This window comes from Pseudonaja textilis, chromosome 1, assembly GCF_049901715.1.
Source record: "Pseudonaja textilis isolate UNSWEBS1 chromosome 1, rPseTex1.2, whole genome shotgun sequence".
Classification (NCBI taxonomy): domain Eukaryota; kingdom Metazoa; phylum Chordata; class Lepidosauria; order Squamata; family Elapidae; genus Pseudonaja; species Pseudonaja textilis.
Window position 1 is genome coordinate 89,471,807 of NC_141990.1, and position 10,505 is coordinate 89,482,311.

Here is a 10,505-nt window from a genome sequence, read left to right on the forward strand (position 1 = left end):
CTATTCTATTCTATTCTACTCTACTCTACTCTACTCTACTCTACTCTACTCTACTCTACTCTACTCTACTCTACTCTATTCTAACCACTCACTAGAACTAGTATTTAAGCCAAATTAGTGTCTTGCATATTCTCACACAATGTCCTGAGACATCATTCTTGATGTACTGTCAGGACAAAATAGTATTTTTCTAATAACCTAAACAAATGAAAGGTTTAGTGACACCCCTCCCCCTCCAAATCCAATATGTGAATAAGCTTAGGAGATACATGAATGAACATTTAGTTCCCTGGCCTTGTCTCTTCCATCTCATGATGTCCTACTTCACATTGCACAAACCTCCACATCTGTTTGACACAAATCTCCCGTAAAGTTAAAAGAATTATAGGAAAGCAGACTAGAGGCCTTGAATGAAACTTGTGAGATGCATTGTATTTATATTATAATATAATCATACCCAAATTGACATCTATATGCCTCGTGAACATAAATATGTTTCTGTAGTAGTGAAATAAGTTACTATTTGAATGCCTTATGGAAGAAAAACATAATATGTCTGAAATTGAGGAAAAAAGAAAGTTTCAGTAGCCTTGAAAAGTAGCTGTTAATGGCCAAGATGCAGTTGGAAAAGAAAGAAAGCGGATGGAAAGAAAATGACCAGTGAGTAACATGGGATTTCAGTGCTGTGTCATTTATTAGCGTGCTGCATTTATCATTAACCTCACAATAGTTCTGTCTTGGCAAAATCCATAATTAGTGTGATTTTTAAACAAGGAGATCTCCCATTATGTATTGCTACTGTGGTCATATTTTTCTTGGAATAAATAAAGAACAAATCTGTAAAGAGGGCAGTTCTAAAAGAGGTTCATAACAATGCAAAAAATAATGGTTTATGCTTAAGACTGCTTTGCAAAGAGAAATTCAAGAGAAAGCCAAAAAAAAAATTCAATTAAAAAATTAAAGGACAACTAGCTGAAATAAAGGACTGTCCTTTATTTTTTCAAAAAAGGATGTATGGTATTGCATATACCAGGAACCATTGGTCTCTATATTTATCACAAGCTCTGGTTATTGTTGATTGTGTTCTCCTTGCACAGAACCTCCTATATTCTTCTCTTCTGAATGACATATTTGTTTCTCAACAACACATTATGAATTCCAGCAATCTCTGGAGCCTGCAGGGAGATAAAAGGTTTGAGTCTGTTAACAATTAGCGTCATAAAAATATAAAATCTCCACTCAGAGATATGACCGGATTTAGCCATAGTTCTCACCATGTGTGACAATGTTTATTTGGTTTTACTTATTAAACTCATATGCCACCCATTTTGCTTTGCCTAGAGGGGCCTCTAGGCAGCTTACAATCAATATGAGCAACAAGATAAAAATATTAAAATGATAAACATTATTATTTAAATTGACAAAGATGGGCAAGGTATGGTAGTGATCATCTCTGTCTTCCATTTCAAACAGCTGCATTCTTCAATCAATGTACTGATCTGCTCCATGGCCACCAAAGATTTTGGTCAGCTTCGCAGTCGTGCCATACAGTGTGGTCGGGGCAGTGGATTCCTATTGGTACTTAACCAATTAACAGAGTTGGAAAGGACCTTGTAGGTAATCTAGTCCAACCTCCTGCCCAAGCAGGAGATCCTACACCATTTCTGACAAATGGCAGTCCAGTCTCTTCTTGAAAGCTTCCAGTGATGAAACTCCCGCAACTTCTGAAGGCAAGCAGTTCCATTGGTTGATTGCTCTCACTGTCAGAAAATTTCTTCTTACTTCTAGGTTGAATCTCTCCTTGATCAGTTTCCATCCATTAGTCCTTGTCTGGCCTTCAGGTGCTTTGGAAAATAGCTTGACCTCTTCCTCTCTGTGGCAGCCCCTCAAATATTGGAACACTGCTATCATGTCTCCCCTGGTCCTTCTCTTCTTTGGTGATTTCTTCTGGAAACTGCTGTGATATCATGCTGTGTACTACTTCCATTTCCCATCTATGCTTCATTCCTATGGATCACTACTTATGCTGTGTGCACCCCAATCCCTTAACTTACCAAAATCACTATAATTCAAGGTGGGGTTGGGTTTCTTTTAGGGATTGGTTGGTTCACCTCAATCTTGTTTGGTTTGGGTCCACAATGTGGAAGACTTTGAGGAATACGTAGCCTCCCTCTCCTGCTATGGATTCTGTACTTTCATGTTTAGTAAGATATCTTCCTTTAGTAAGATACAGCCTTTTTTCTTCTCAGCATGGTGATGGTGGGAATATAACTTCATACATTTCTCGTTGCAAAAACCGCTTGTGTCCTGCAGATTGTTCAGTTTTCTAGTGTTTCACGCTGTGAATCTGATGCAAAAGGGAAAATTTCCACCAAAAAGGAGAACAAAGCTACTAAAATGCTAAGTATTGTTATAGGAGCACTTACTTTAAGTTGGCTTCCTTTCTTTTTCTCATCAAAACAGACCCTTATATTGAATTCATGACTCCTGAAGATTTGTACAATGTCTTTCTGTGTCTGGGATGGTTCAATTCCACTTGTAATCCCATCCTTTATAGTTTATTTTATTTATGTTTTGCAAAGCATGTAAAAAGATTGTGACAGGGTCCATCTTCAGACGAGGTTCTCCTGCAAGAATCTCCTTGCCTCAAATGCTTGAGATGGACAGACATTGCTGATGATTAATCCACTTCATCCAACCTTGAAAGGCTGGCATTTGTTAGTCTTTAAGTGATACTGCATCACCACTATTAGAAGAGGAACTGTTTCCCACCCTCAAAAATAGCCCTATCTTGTGATACTTATAAGATTAATGGATTCATTGTGACATAAGCTTCCCTAAGCTAAATTCATTTACCATGTGAATGAACTCTTAGTTTATATATGTAATGTATACACGCACTGAAAAAACATATTAACATTATAGTATGGCTAATGGTAGCAACTGACCTCTGAAATGTGTTCTTTCTTTAGCCCTGGCAATTAATGATAGTTAGATCTTGTTGTGTACAAGAAATGTTTTTATCTCTACATTTTCTTTGCTATGAACAACATATACAGCCTATTTGTTTCCAGTCCTCCGATAAGCACTTTCTTCTATTATGTGTAATTATATCTTTTCCTTGTTTTCCTATTAATAGGGAATTTGTTTTAATAAATTCAGAACTCAGGTGCTTTCACTTCTTTTTTTGTAAAATTCTGAACTATTTGACTTTATACAGTAGATCTGAGAGTTATGTGACCTGGGATATTTAACTGTTTATTGCATACAACGTGAAACAGAAATATTATGTCAATATTCATAGTTTACACTGTTTACAGTTTTAGAATGGGAGGGACACAATGGAGAGCTACATGCTTTTCTATGGTTGTGGCCTGATTGGTCCCAAACAAATTATGGGATTTGGAGAACAAAATTTCTTCCATACACAAAAACTTACTTGATGCTTAAAATGAAAAGCTAAGATGTGTGTAATGTGCTTAATAACAATAAATAATGTAAAAAACAAGGAAGCTGAATCATGGATCTGTTGAGAAACAACCTTATTTTAAGTATCTTAGAAACTTAAATACCTTAAATACTTACGTACCTTAGATATTTCAAATACATGTATGATAACATGCAACCATAGATACTTCAGTTATACTTACCTTCTAAAACTGATTCTTTTTCTTTTATTTGCTTAGAAAATTTTAAAAAGTGCTCCAAAGGTGCAAATGTCGCTTCTTAACATAAATAAGTAAAGTGACAATATTGATGGAAAAGTAAGGATTCTGCTTCCATTAAGAACTTAAAATTGTGATGACTACCAACCAATGGGAATTCTACTAGTAAAAGCTTCATTAACCTTTTTCTTTTCCTAGTCCGACATGTGAACCTTTATTCATTGCGCAAAAGAAAAACCCAGGTTTTAGTCCACCTCAGAGATGGAAGTTCAATTGGTGACTTTGGGCCAGCCATTTTCTCTCAGAACAATATATCACAGATTGTTGTTTTAGGTAAAAACAAAAAGGACCATAGTACAGTGGTCACCAACCAGTGGGCCGGGCACCACTGGTGATCCATGAGAAAATTTTGGTGGTCCGCAGAGAAATGTCATCCTCCAAAGCACCCCCCAAAGCAATTAATCCAGGCTGCCCGGGAACACAATGGTGCGCTGCCCACATGGCCCGCGGGAACACAAGGCTTGTGTCAGTTGCATTGCAAACAACAGGAGGTAGTTGAGGGGAGGGGGGAAACAGGAGGTAGTTGAGGGGAGGGGGAAAAGGGCGGAGGGGGAGAACTTGCCCCACTCACCCCATGCACCATGCCTAGCCACCAGGCTACTTCTTTCCGCTTCTTTCTTCTTCTGCTTTTGGCTACACACAAGAAAAGCAGCAAAAGTCTTTCTTTCTCTCCCCCAAACTGCCAGAAATGAGTCTTTGGGACTCTGCAAGGCATCCTGCTCCAAGAGGCTGTGCCAGCGCAACAAGTCTCAGAAAGACTAATTTCTGGCAGAGTTTGGGAGAGAGAGAGAAAGACTTCTGCTGCTTCTGCTGCTTCTCTTGCATGAAGCCAAAAGTCTCTCTCTCCCCCTGAGCTGGAGATGGTATCCTATGATCCCAAATAAAGAATGATCAATCAGTAGGAAAACAGGTTGGGGATTTTTCCTGCAGACTTTTTGGGGGATTTTCCCAGGGTCTCTGGTCCACGGGATTTAAAATTATGAGTTTGGTGGTCCCTGAGGTCCAAAAGGTTGGCGACCCCTGCCATAGTGTATATTGTACTTCCTTGGGCTCTTATTTGAAAAAGCGGGTGTAAATTTAACCCAATAAATAAATATTTGTCCATTTGATTCTCTTCAGTCTTATTCCAACAACTGGTAATATTAGCCTACTGTTTCTAATTTATTTATTTATTGGATTTTTATTTCGTCTATCTCACTGATGCAGCTAGTTTGGACAGCTACTACTAGGCTTAACAAATACAAATCACAATTAGGAGGTACTACCTAGGAATGATAGGAGCTGCAGTGCACAACTCAGAGGTAGGTGCCACTTTTATGGTAGGTTTTATAGACAATTTGTCCCTTATGTAGCAGCTCTGTAATCTTTAATGGAACAAGTCATTCAGTGGTGGGATTAGAAAACTTTTACTACCAGTTCTGTGGGCATGGCTTGGTGGGTGTGGCAGGGGAAGGATACTGTAAAATCTCCAGTCAGAGGTGGTATTTGCTGGTTCTCCAAACTACTCAAAATTTCCACTACTGGTTCCCCAGAACTGGTCAGAACCTGCTGAATACCACCTCTGAAGTCATTACAATACTTATTTTGTAGGATTATGCTATCATTTATTAAGCAGCAAGGAATATGCTGGTCCATAAACCTCCAGGTACTTCAGTGCACATTGATGCTAAATGAACATGTTGGAGACCACACCTTCCAATATAATATTCACTAGAGAGGCCTATTATTCCAACTGGATTATATAAGGCCTTACTTGATTTCCTATTCCTCAGATACACAATGAAGACAGACTTTGAAAATTAATGCAGTGGATTCTACCAGGTAAGCTTTTTTCTCCCCTATGTTATTTATATATTTCAATCCCAAGCCAAGAAAGCATACATTCTTTCTTCTTATTTTTTGCAGTTGTAAAAAAAAATACTTTAGGTTTACTTGAATAACACACTGAGCTCATTTTAATGCAAGTGTATATTGTTTAACCTATACTGCCTTGAAGCTGAAAAGATGTTTGATTTGAAAACAGATGTCTCCTAATACACTTATCAATTGCGTATTCACATTATTCGGCTTTACTTCCGCCTTTCCACATTTCCAAATCGGCGTAGACACTATTTATATTGCAGAATTCTTTATCTCAGCTTATTTGTTTTGTAAGCTAGAAGTTTAATTATTAAACAGTACATCAGTGAAAGAATAATTTCATTGTAATGTTTACCTGCAAGTTGGTTTTCTATTTATATTTTTTATGCAACTGAAAATGAAGGGAAGTCTGCTTGAAAGGAAAGAGAGAGAAAGAGGGAGAAATACAATATCTTCATCAGGGAGGGCATATGATCTCTCTCTCTCTCTCTCTCTCTCTCTCTCACACACACACACACACACACACACACACACACACACATCTATTTGCACTGTTATTTTAACAAAAACCCTCTTTGCTTTCTCATTCATATTGTAATCAATTATTATCTTTCATTTGGAAAAGCAGCCCACTTTCCAGTAATGCAAAAGAAATACGAGATTAAGCAAAAAAAAAAAATCATTTAGCAAATGCCCAATCATATGCTACTCATATACCCAGCACTTCCTCTGGCTCAGAGAGCCTCTAATTTCAGTATGACTTATTTCTTTTGAAAAACAGAGCTGCTCTCTTCTGTCTTTTTCTATTTTCTTGTGTGTGGTGTTTTTAAAAAATTCCTTATTAGTCCACTAGAGAAATGAAGATATGGATGCATTTATGCAGCACCCCAAAAGTCTTGCTTAAGCTTCAGGAAAGGGAAAAGGAGATGCACTCCACCCACTCGTCCATCCTGGCAAGCAATTTGGTAAGGTTGGAAAGAGAACAATGAAGAGAGAACCATGCAAATATATACTTGGTGGTAGAGAAGACGAAAAGAAAAGGTTGTAGGTAGGAAACCTGGGGATGCTAGAAATCATTAGATACATTAGAATACCCAGAAATATAAACTATTCAGGGTAGATAATTTCCTAGTAAAGGGCTCTTCAGTCACAGATGTCATAGGGAAGGGTAGCAAGAATATATTTTACTTGGTGGTCTGGGCACACTAAGACATCCTATTTCCTTTCCTGTTCTGCTCTTAATCTGGGGCCAGATTAGTTGAGTGAGAAGAGTAATTTAGGTAGTAGTGAGTAAGCTCACCTTCTCTGAAATCTACAAATACTCTCCTCCCTTACATTCCTCATATGGAATCAAGTTGTAACTCTTGTAGCATTTGTCTTTTTTCCTTTACCTCCAAGGATTTAACCAAACCACTTTGAACAAATCCTTCTTTGCCGTTCCTGTGTACATTGTCACACAACCCTCTATTAAAAAAAATATCAAATTCATTTTTTTTAACAAAGAGCTTTGATAATCGTCTCAAATTCCCCTTTGTCTCTTCCAGTAATCCTTCACGTAGGAGTCCCCCAAATGCATCTTAATTCTCCCTTCTCTTACCGGGCAGCACTTTCAATACAGATATATCCAGTTGTTCTAAAGCCTTATTAAAAATTAAATGGGGGAAAAAATCATTCCTTGCCTTTATTAAGACTTTGTCTCAAAAACTGAATAAGTAAGTTTGCGTTATAGCAATAGCAACAGCACTTAGACGTATAAACTGCCCCATAGTGCTTTACAGCACTCTCTGGGCAGTTTACAATGACAGCATATTACCCCCAACAATCTGGGTCCTAATTTTACCCATCTCGAGAGGAGGGAAGGCTGAGTCAACCTTGAGTCGGTCAGGATCGAACTCCTGGCAGTCAACAGAGTTAGCCTGCAATACTGCTTTCTAACCACCGTGCCACCACAGGTGCCTCATCTATCTAACAAAATTGAATTCATCTTTAAATTTCACTATCTCAATAATCACAGAAATGAAAAAATGGGAAGCGACAAATATACAAACCTTTTCATATATATATTTTCTTAAAAGGTAGGAGATATAACAGATGTGCCTATTGATTGATGGTAAGGATAAGAACTAAGTGTCAACCAGTGGTAGGATTCAAATTTTTTTACTACTGGTTCTGTGGGCGTGGCTTGATGGGGGTGACTTGATGGGGGTGGCAGGGGAAGGATACCAAAAAATCTCCAGTCAGAGGTGATATTTGCCGGTTCTCCGAACTACTCAAAATTTCCGCTACTGGTTCTCCAGAACTGGTCAGAACCTGCTGAGTACCACCTCTGGTGTCAACCCTGAAGCTGATCTGATTGAGGCCATTTTGAAGCTTTACTGCTGCCACAGCTGAAGCTGAGGGATAGGGAGTGGGGATTAGAGATAGCTGGGGTTTGTAGCCAAAACAAAATACTTTTTCTTGGGATGCAAGGACGTTCCAACAGGCGCTCGGAAGGCGGAGAATGAGGTTGTCTAGCAAATGGATTATATCCTCCTTGGACCATGTGACTGATTGTTTTGAGAAAGCGAAAAACTTTTACTTTTACTTTGGATGAAAACTATGGGAACTGTTAGGATCAGTTTTCACCAAGTTTGTGCCAGTATGACATATCCAATAAACCTCTTCTTTGGGGAATCTGCCTGCCTTGGAGTTTTGATTGCTATGGGTATGTTACTTGGAACTTTGACACTAAGAATGATTCCACAGTGACCAATCAAGAAAGAGAAGAGCTGAATAATATTGAATACTGAACCAATGGAATTATACCAGATGGAATGATGAGATATTTTTCATTTAGCGCATTAGGTTACAGTAGCAATCTTTCAACCTCTGACTCATATTGTTTCCCAATGTTTGGGATCCCATTCTCTGCCTCATGGTTCACACAATTCCCCTCTTTTTAAATTACAGAACATTTGCTGTAGCAGAAAGAAATTGAACGCGGTTGGAAGCCAAATGAGCTCCGTAGCGGAAGAAACTATGCCAGTCCCGCTGTGCTTTCCGGTGAATGGATCCTGCCCAAGAACCCTCCAACCCTTTGGAGTCCAGTTAGCCATTTACATGGTCTGCGCTATCGGTGTTTTAGTTACCGTAATGGGGAATCTCTTGGTGATGATTTCCATCTTCCACTTCAAAATACTTCACACTCCTACTAACTTCTTGCTACTCTCTCTTGCCCTGGCAGATCTCCTCCTGGGCTTAACCGTCCTTCCCTTCAGCACAATCCGCTCTGTGGAGAGCTGCTGGTATTTTGGGGATGACTTTTGCCGGCTCCACACGTTTCTGGACACGGTCTTTTGCCTGACTTCCATATTCCACCTCTGCTTTATCTCCGTCGACCGTCACTCTGCCATCTGTGATCCTTTGCTCTATCCCACCAAGTTCACCATACGGGTGGCTTGCATCTACATAACCCTGGGGTGGGGAGTTCCTGTGGTTTACACGTTCATCTTCCTTTACAGCAAAGGAATTGAGGAAAAGCTAGGCCAGTTTCTGCAAGACTTGCCCTGCATTGGGAGTTGTCAGCTGCTGTACAACAAACTCTGGGGCTGGATCAACTTCCCAGTCTTCTTCTTTCCCTGCCTCATCATGATAGGGTTATACATCAAAATATTTATTGTGGCAACTAGACAAGCTAAACAGATCAGCAATATGAACAAAAAACCCAGAGGGAGCAAACCTCAAACAGGAGCTGCAAAAAGAGAAAGGAAGGCAGCAAAAACCTTAGGTATCGCCGTAGGAATCTACCTCTTATGCTGGTTGCCATTTACCATAGACACTATGCTAGACAGCCTGCTGGATTTCATTACCCCTCCTGTTGTGTTTGATGTTCTTATTTGGTTTGCTTACTTTAATTCTGCCTGTAACCCCTTGATTTATGTGTTTTCTTATCGTTGGTTCAGGAAAGCCGTGAAGCTCATTTTAACATGCCAGGCCTTCTCTACAAGAACATCTGCAATTGATCTATATCAAGAGGAATAATCTATGGTTGGGAGGACAAATATGGTTGGGGGGAGGAGTAGAAAATAGTATTCCCACCCACCTTGTAATCAAAGCACATAAAACTAAAGGTCAATGAAGCTATTTTGGAATAGAGATGAGAAAGCCTTCTTCTTCCTGACAATCAAATAACAATCATGAATTAAATAGCTCCTCATTTTCTGCTCATTCATCATACACACACACACACACACACACACACACTGCCAATCACTTTCTTGGGTAGATGCTTTATTTCTTTAATTAATTAATTAATTTGTTTGCTGCCCATTGCACTTTACTTTTCCTGAGAGTAGTGCTAAAGTCAACATCAAAGGATTCCAACTTGATTCCACTATGTTCAGGGCGACCTAATGTGCTCTTATTCATTTAATTTTTCTTTCTACATTTATTACAAGAATGATTTTGTTTTAGTAATGAAATGAGAGCAGCTCAAAGGTGTTTTTTCGAGAGGCAACTGGATTTTCTTATTTTTCTTTGAAGACGTTTCGTTTCTCCTCCAAGAGCTGAAGAAGCTTCTCGGATGAGAAGTGAAATGTCTTCAAGGAAAAACCAGAAAGTCCAGTTGCCTCTTGAAAAAGCACCCTTTGGACAACCATGGCCTGGATGTCTGAGAATCTCTATAAACAAATGGGATCAGCATTGTCCAGGCCTAGCCATTCACTTCAGCCAAACTGAGTCAAAATAGGGTTGAAAGCTTGTAAAGGTTAAATAGGAACCGGAGATTAATTGTAGAAGGCGATTTTACTTGGAGACATCAGTAAATCAAAGCTCACTTGCTTTTAAAATAATATATCTATATTTCAACTATAATAAGGAATAATTACAAAAAGAACAATGGGAATACATTAAAAAAGAATTGTTCTTTTTGAAAGAGGTTAT

At 38.9% G+C, this 10,505-nt stretch overlaps 1 protein-coding gene and 1 pseudogene across 1 annotated transcript; both read left to right on the plus strand.

Annotated features, from left to right (window-relative positions):
* Positions 1 to 1,062: 1,062 nt before the first annotated feature.
* LOC148127721 (trace amine-associated receptor 4-like) lies at positions 1,063 to 3,330 on the plus strand (annotated as a pseudogene).
* Positions 3,331 to 4,930: 1,600 nt separating this feature from the next.
* On the plus strand, positions 4,931 to 10,075 carry LOC113439599 (trace amine-associated receptor 5). Its single transcript, XM_026705513.2, has 3 exons — positions 4,931 to 5,026; positions 5,498 to 5,546; positions 8,535 to 10,075. Exon 3 carries the CDS (start codon positions 8,580 to 8,582, stop codon positions 9,603 to 9,605), a length of 1,026 nt encoding a protein of 341 aa, XP_026561298.2. The 5' UTR covers positions 4,931 to 5,026; positions 5,498 to 5,546; positions 8,535 to 8,579; the 3' UTR covers positions 9,606 to 10,075.
* The last annotated feature ends 430 nt before the right edge of the window (positions 10,076 to 10,505 follow it).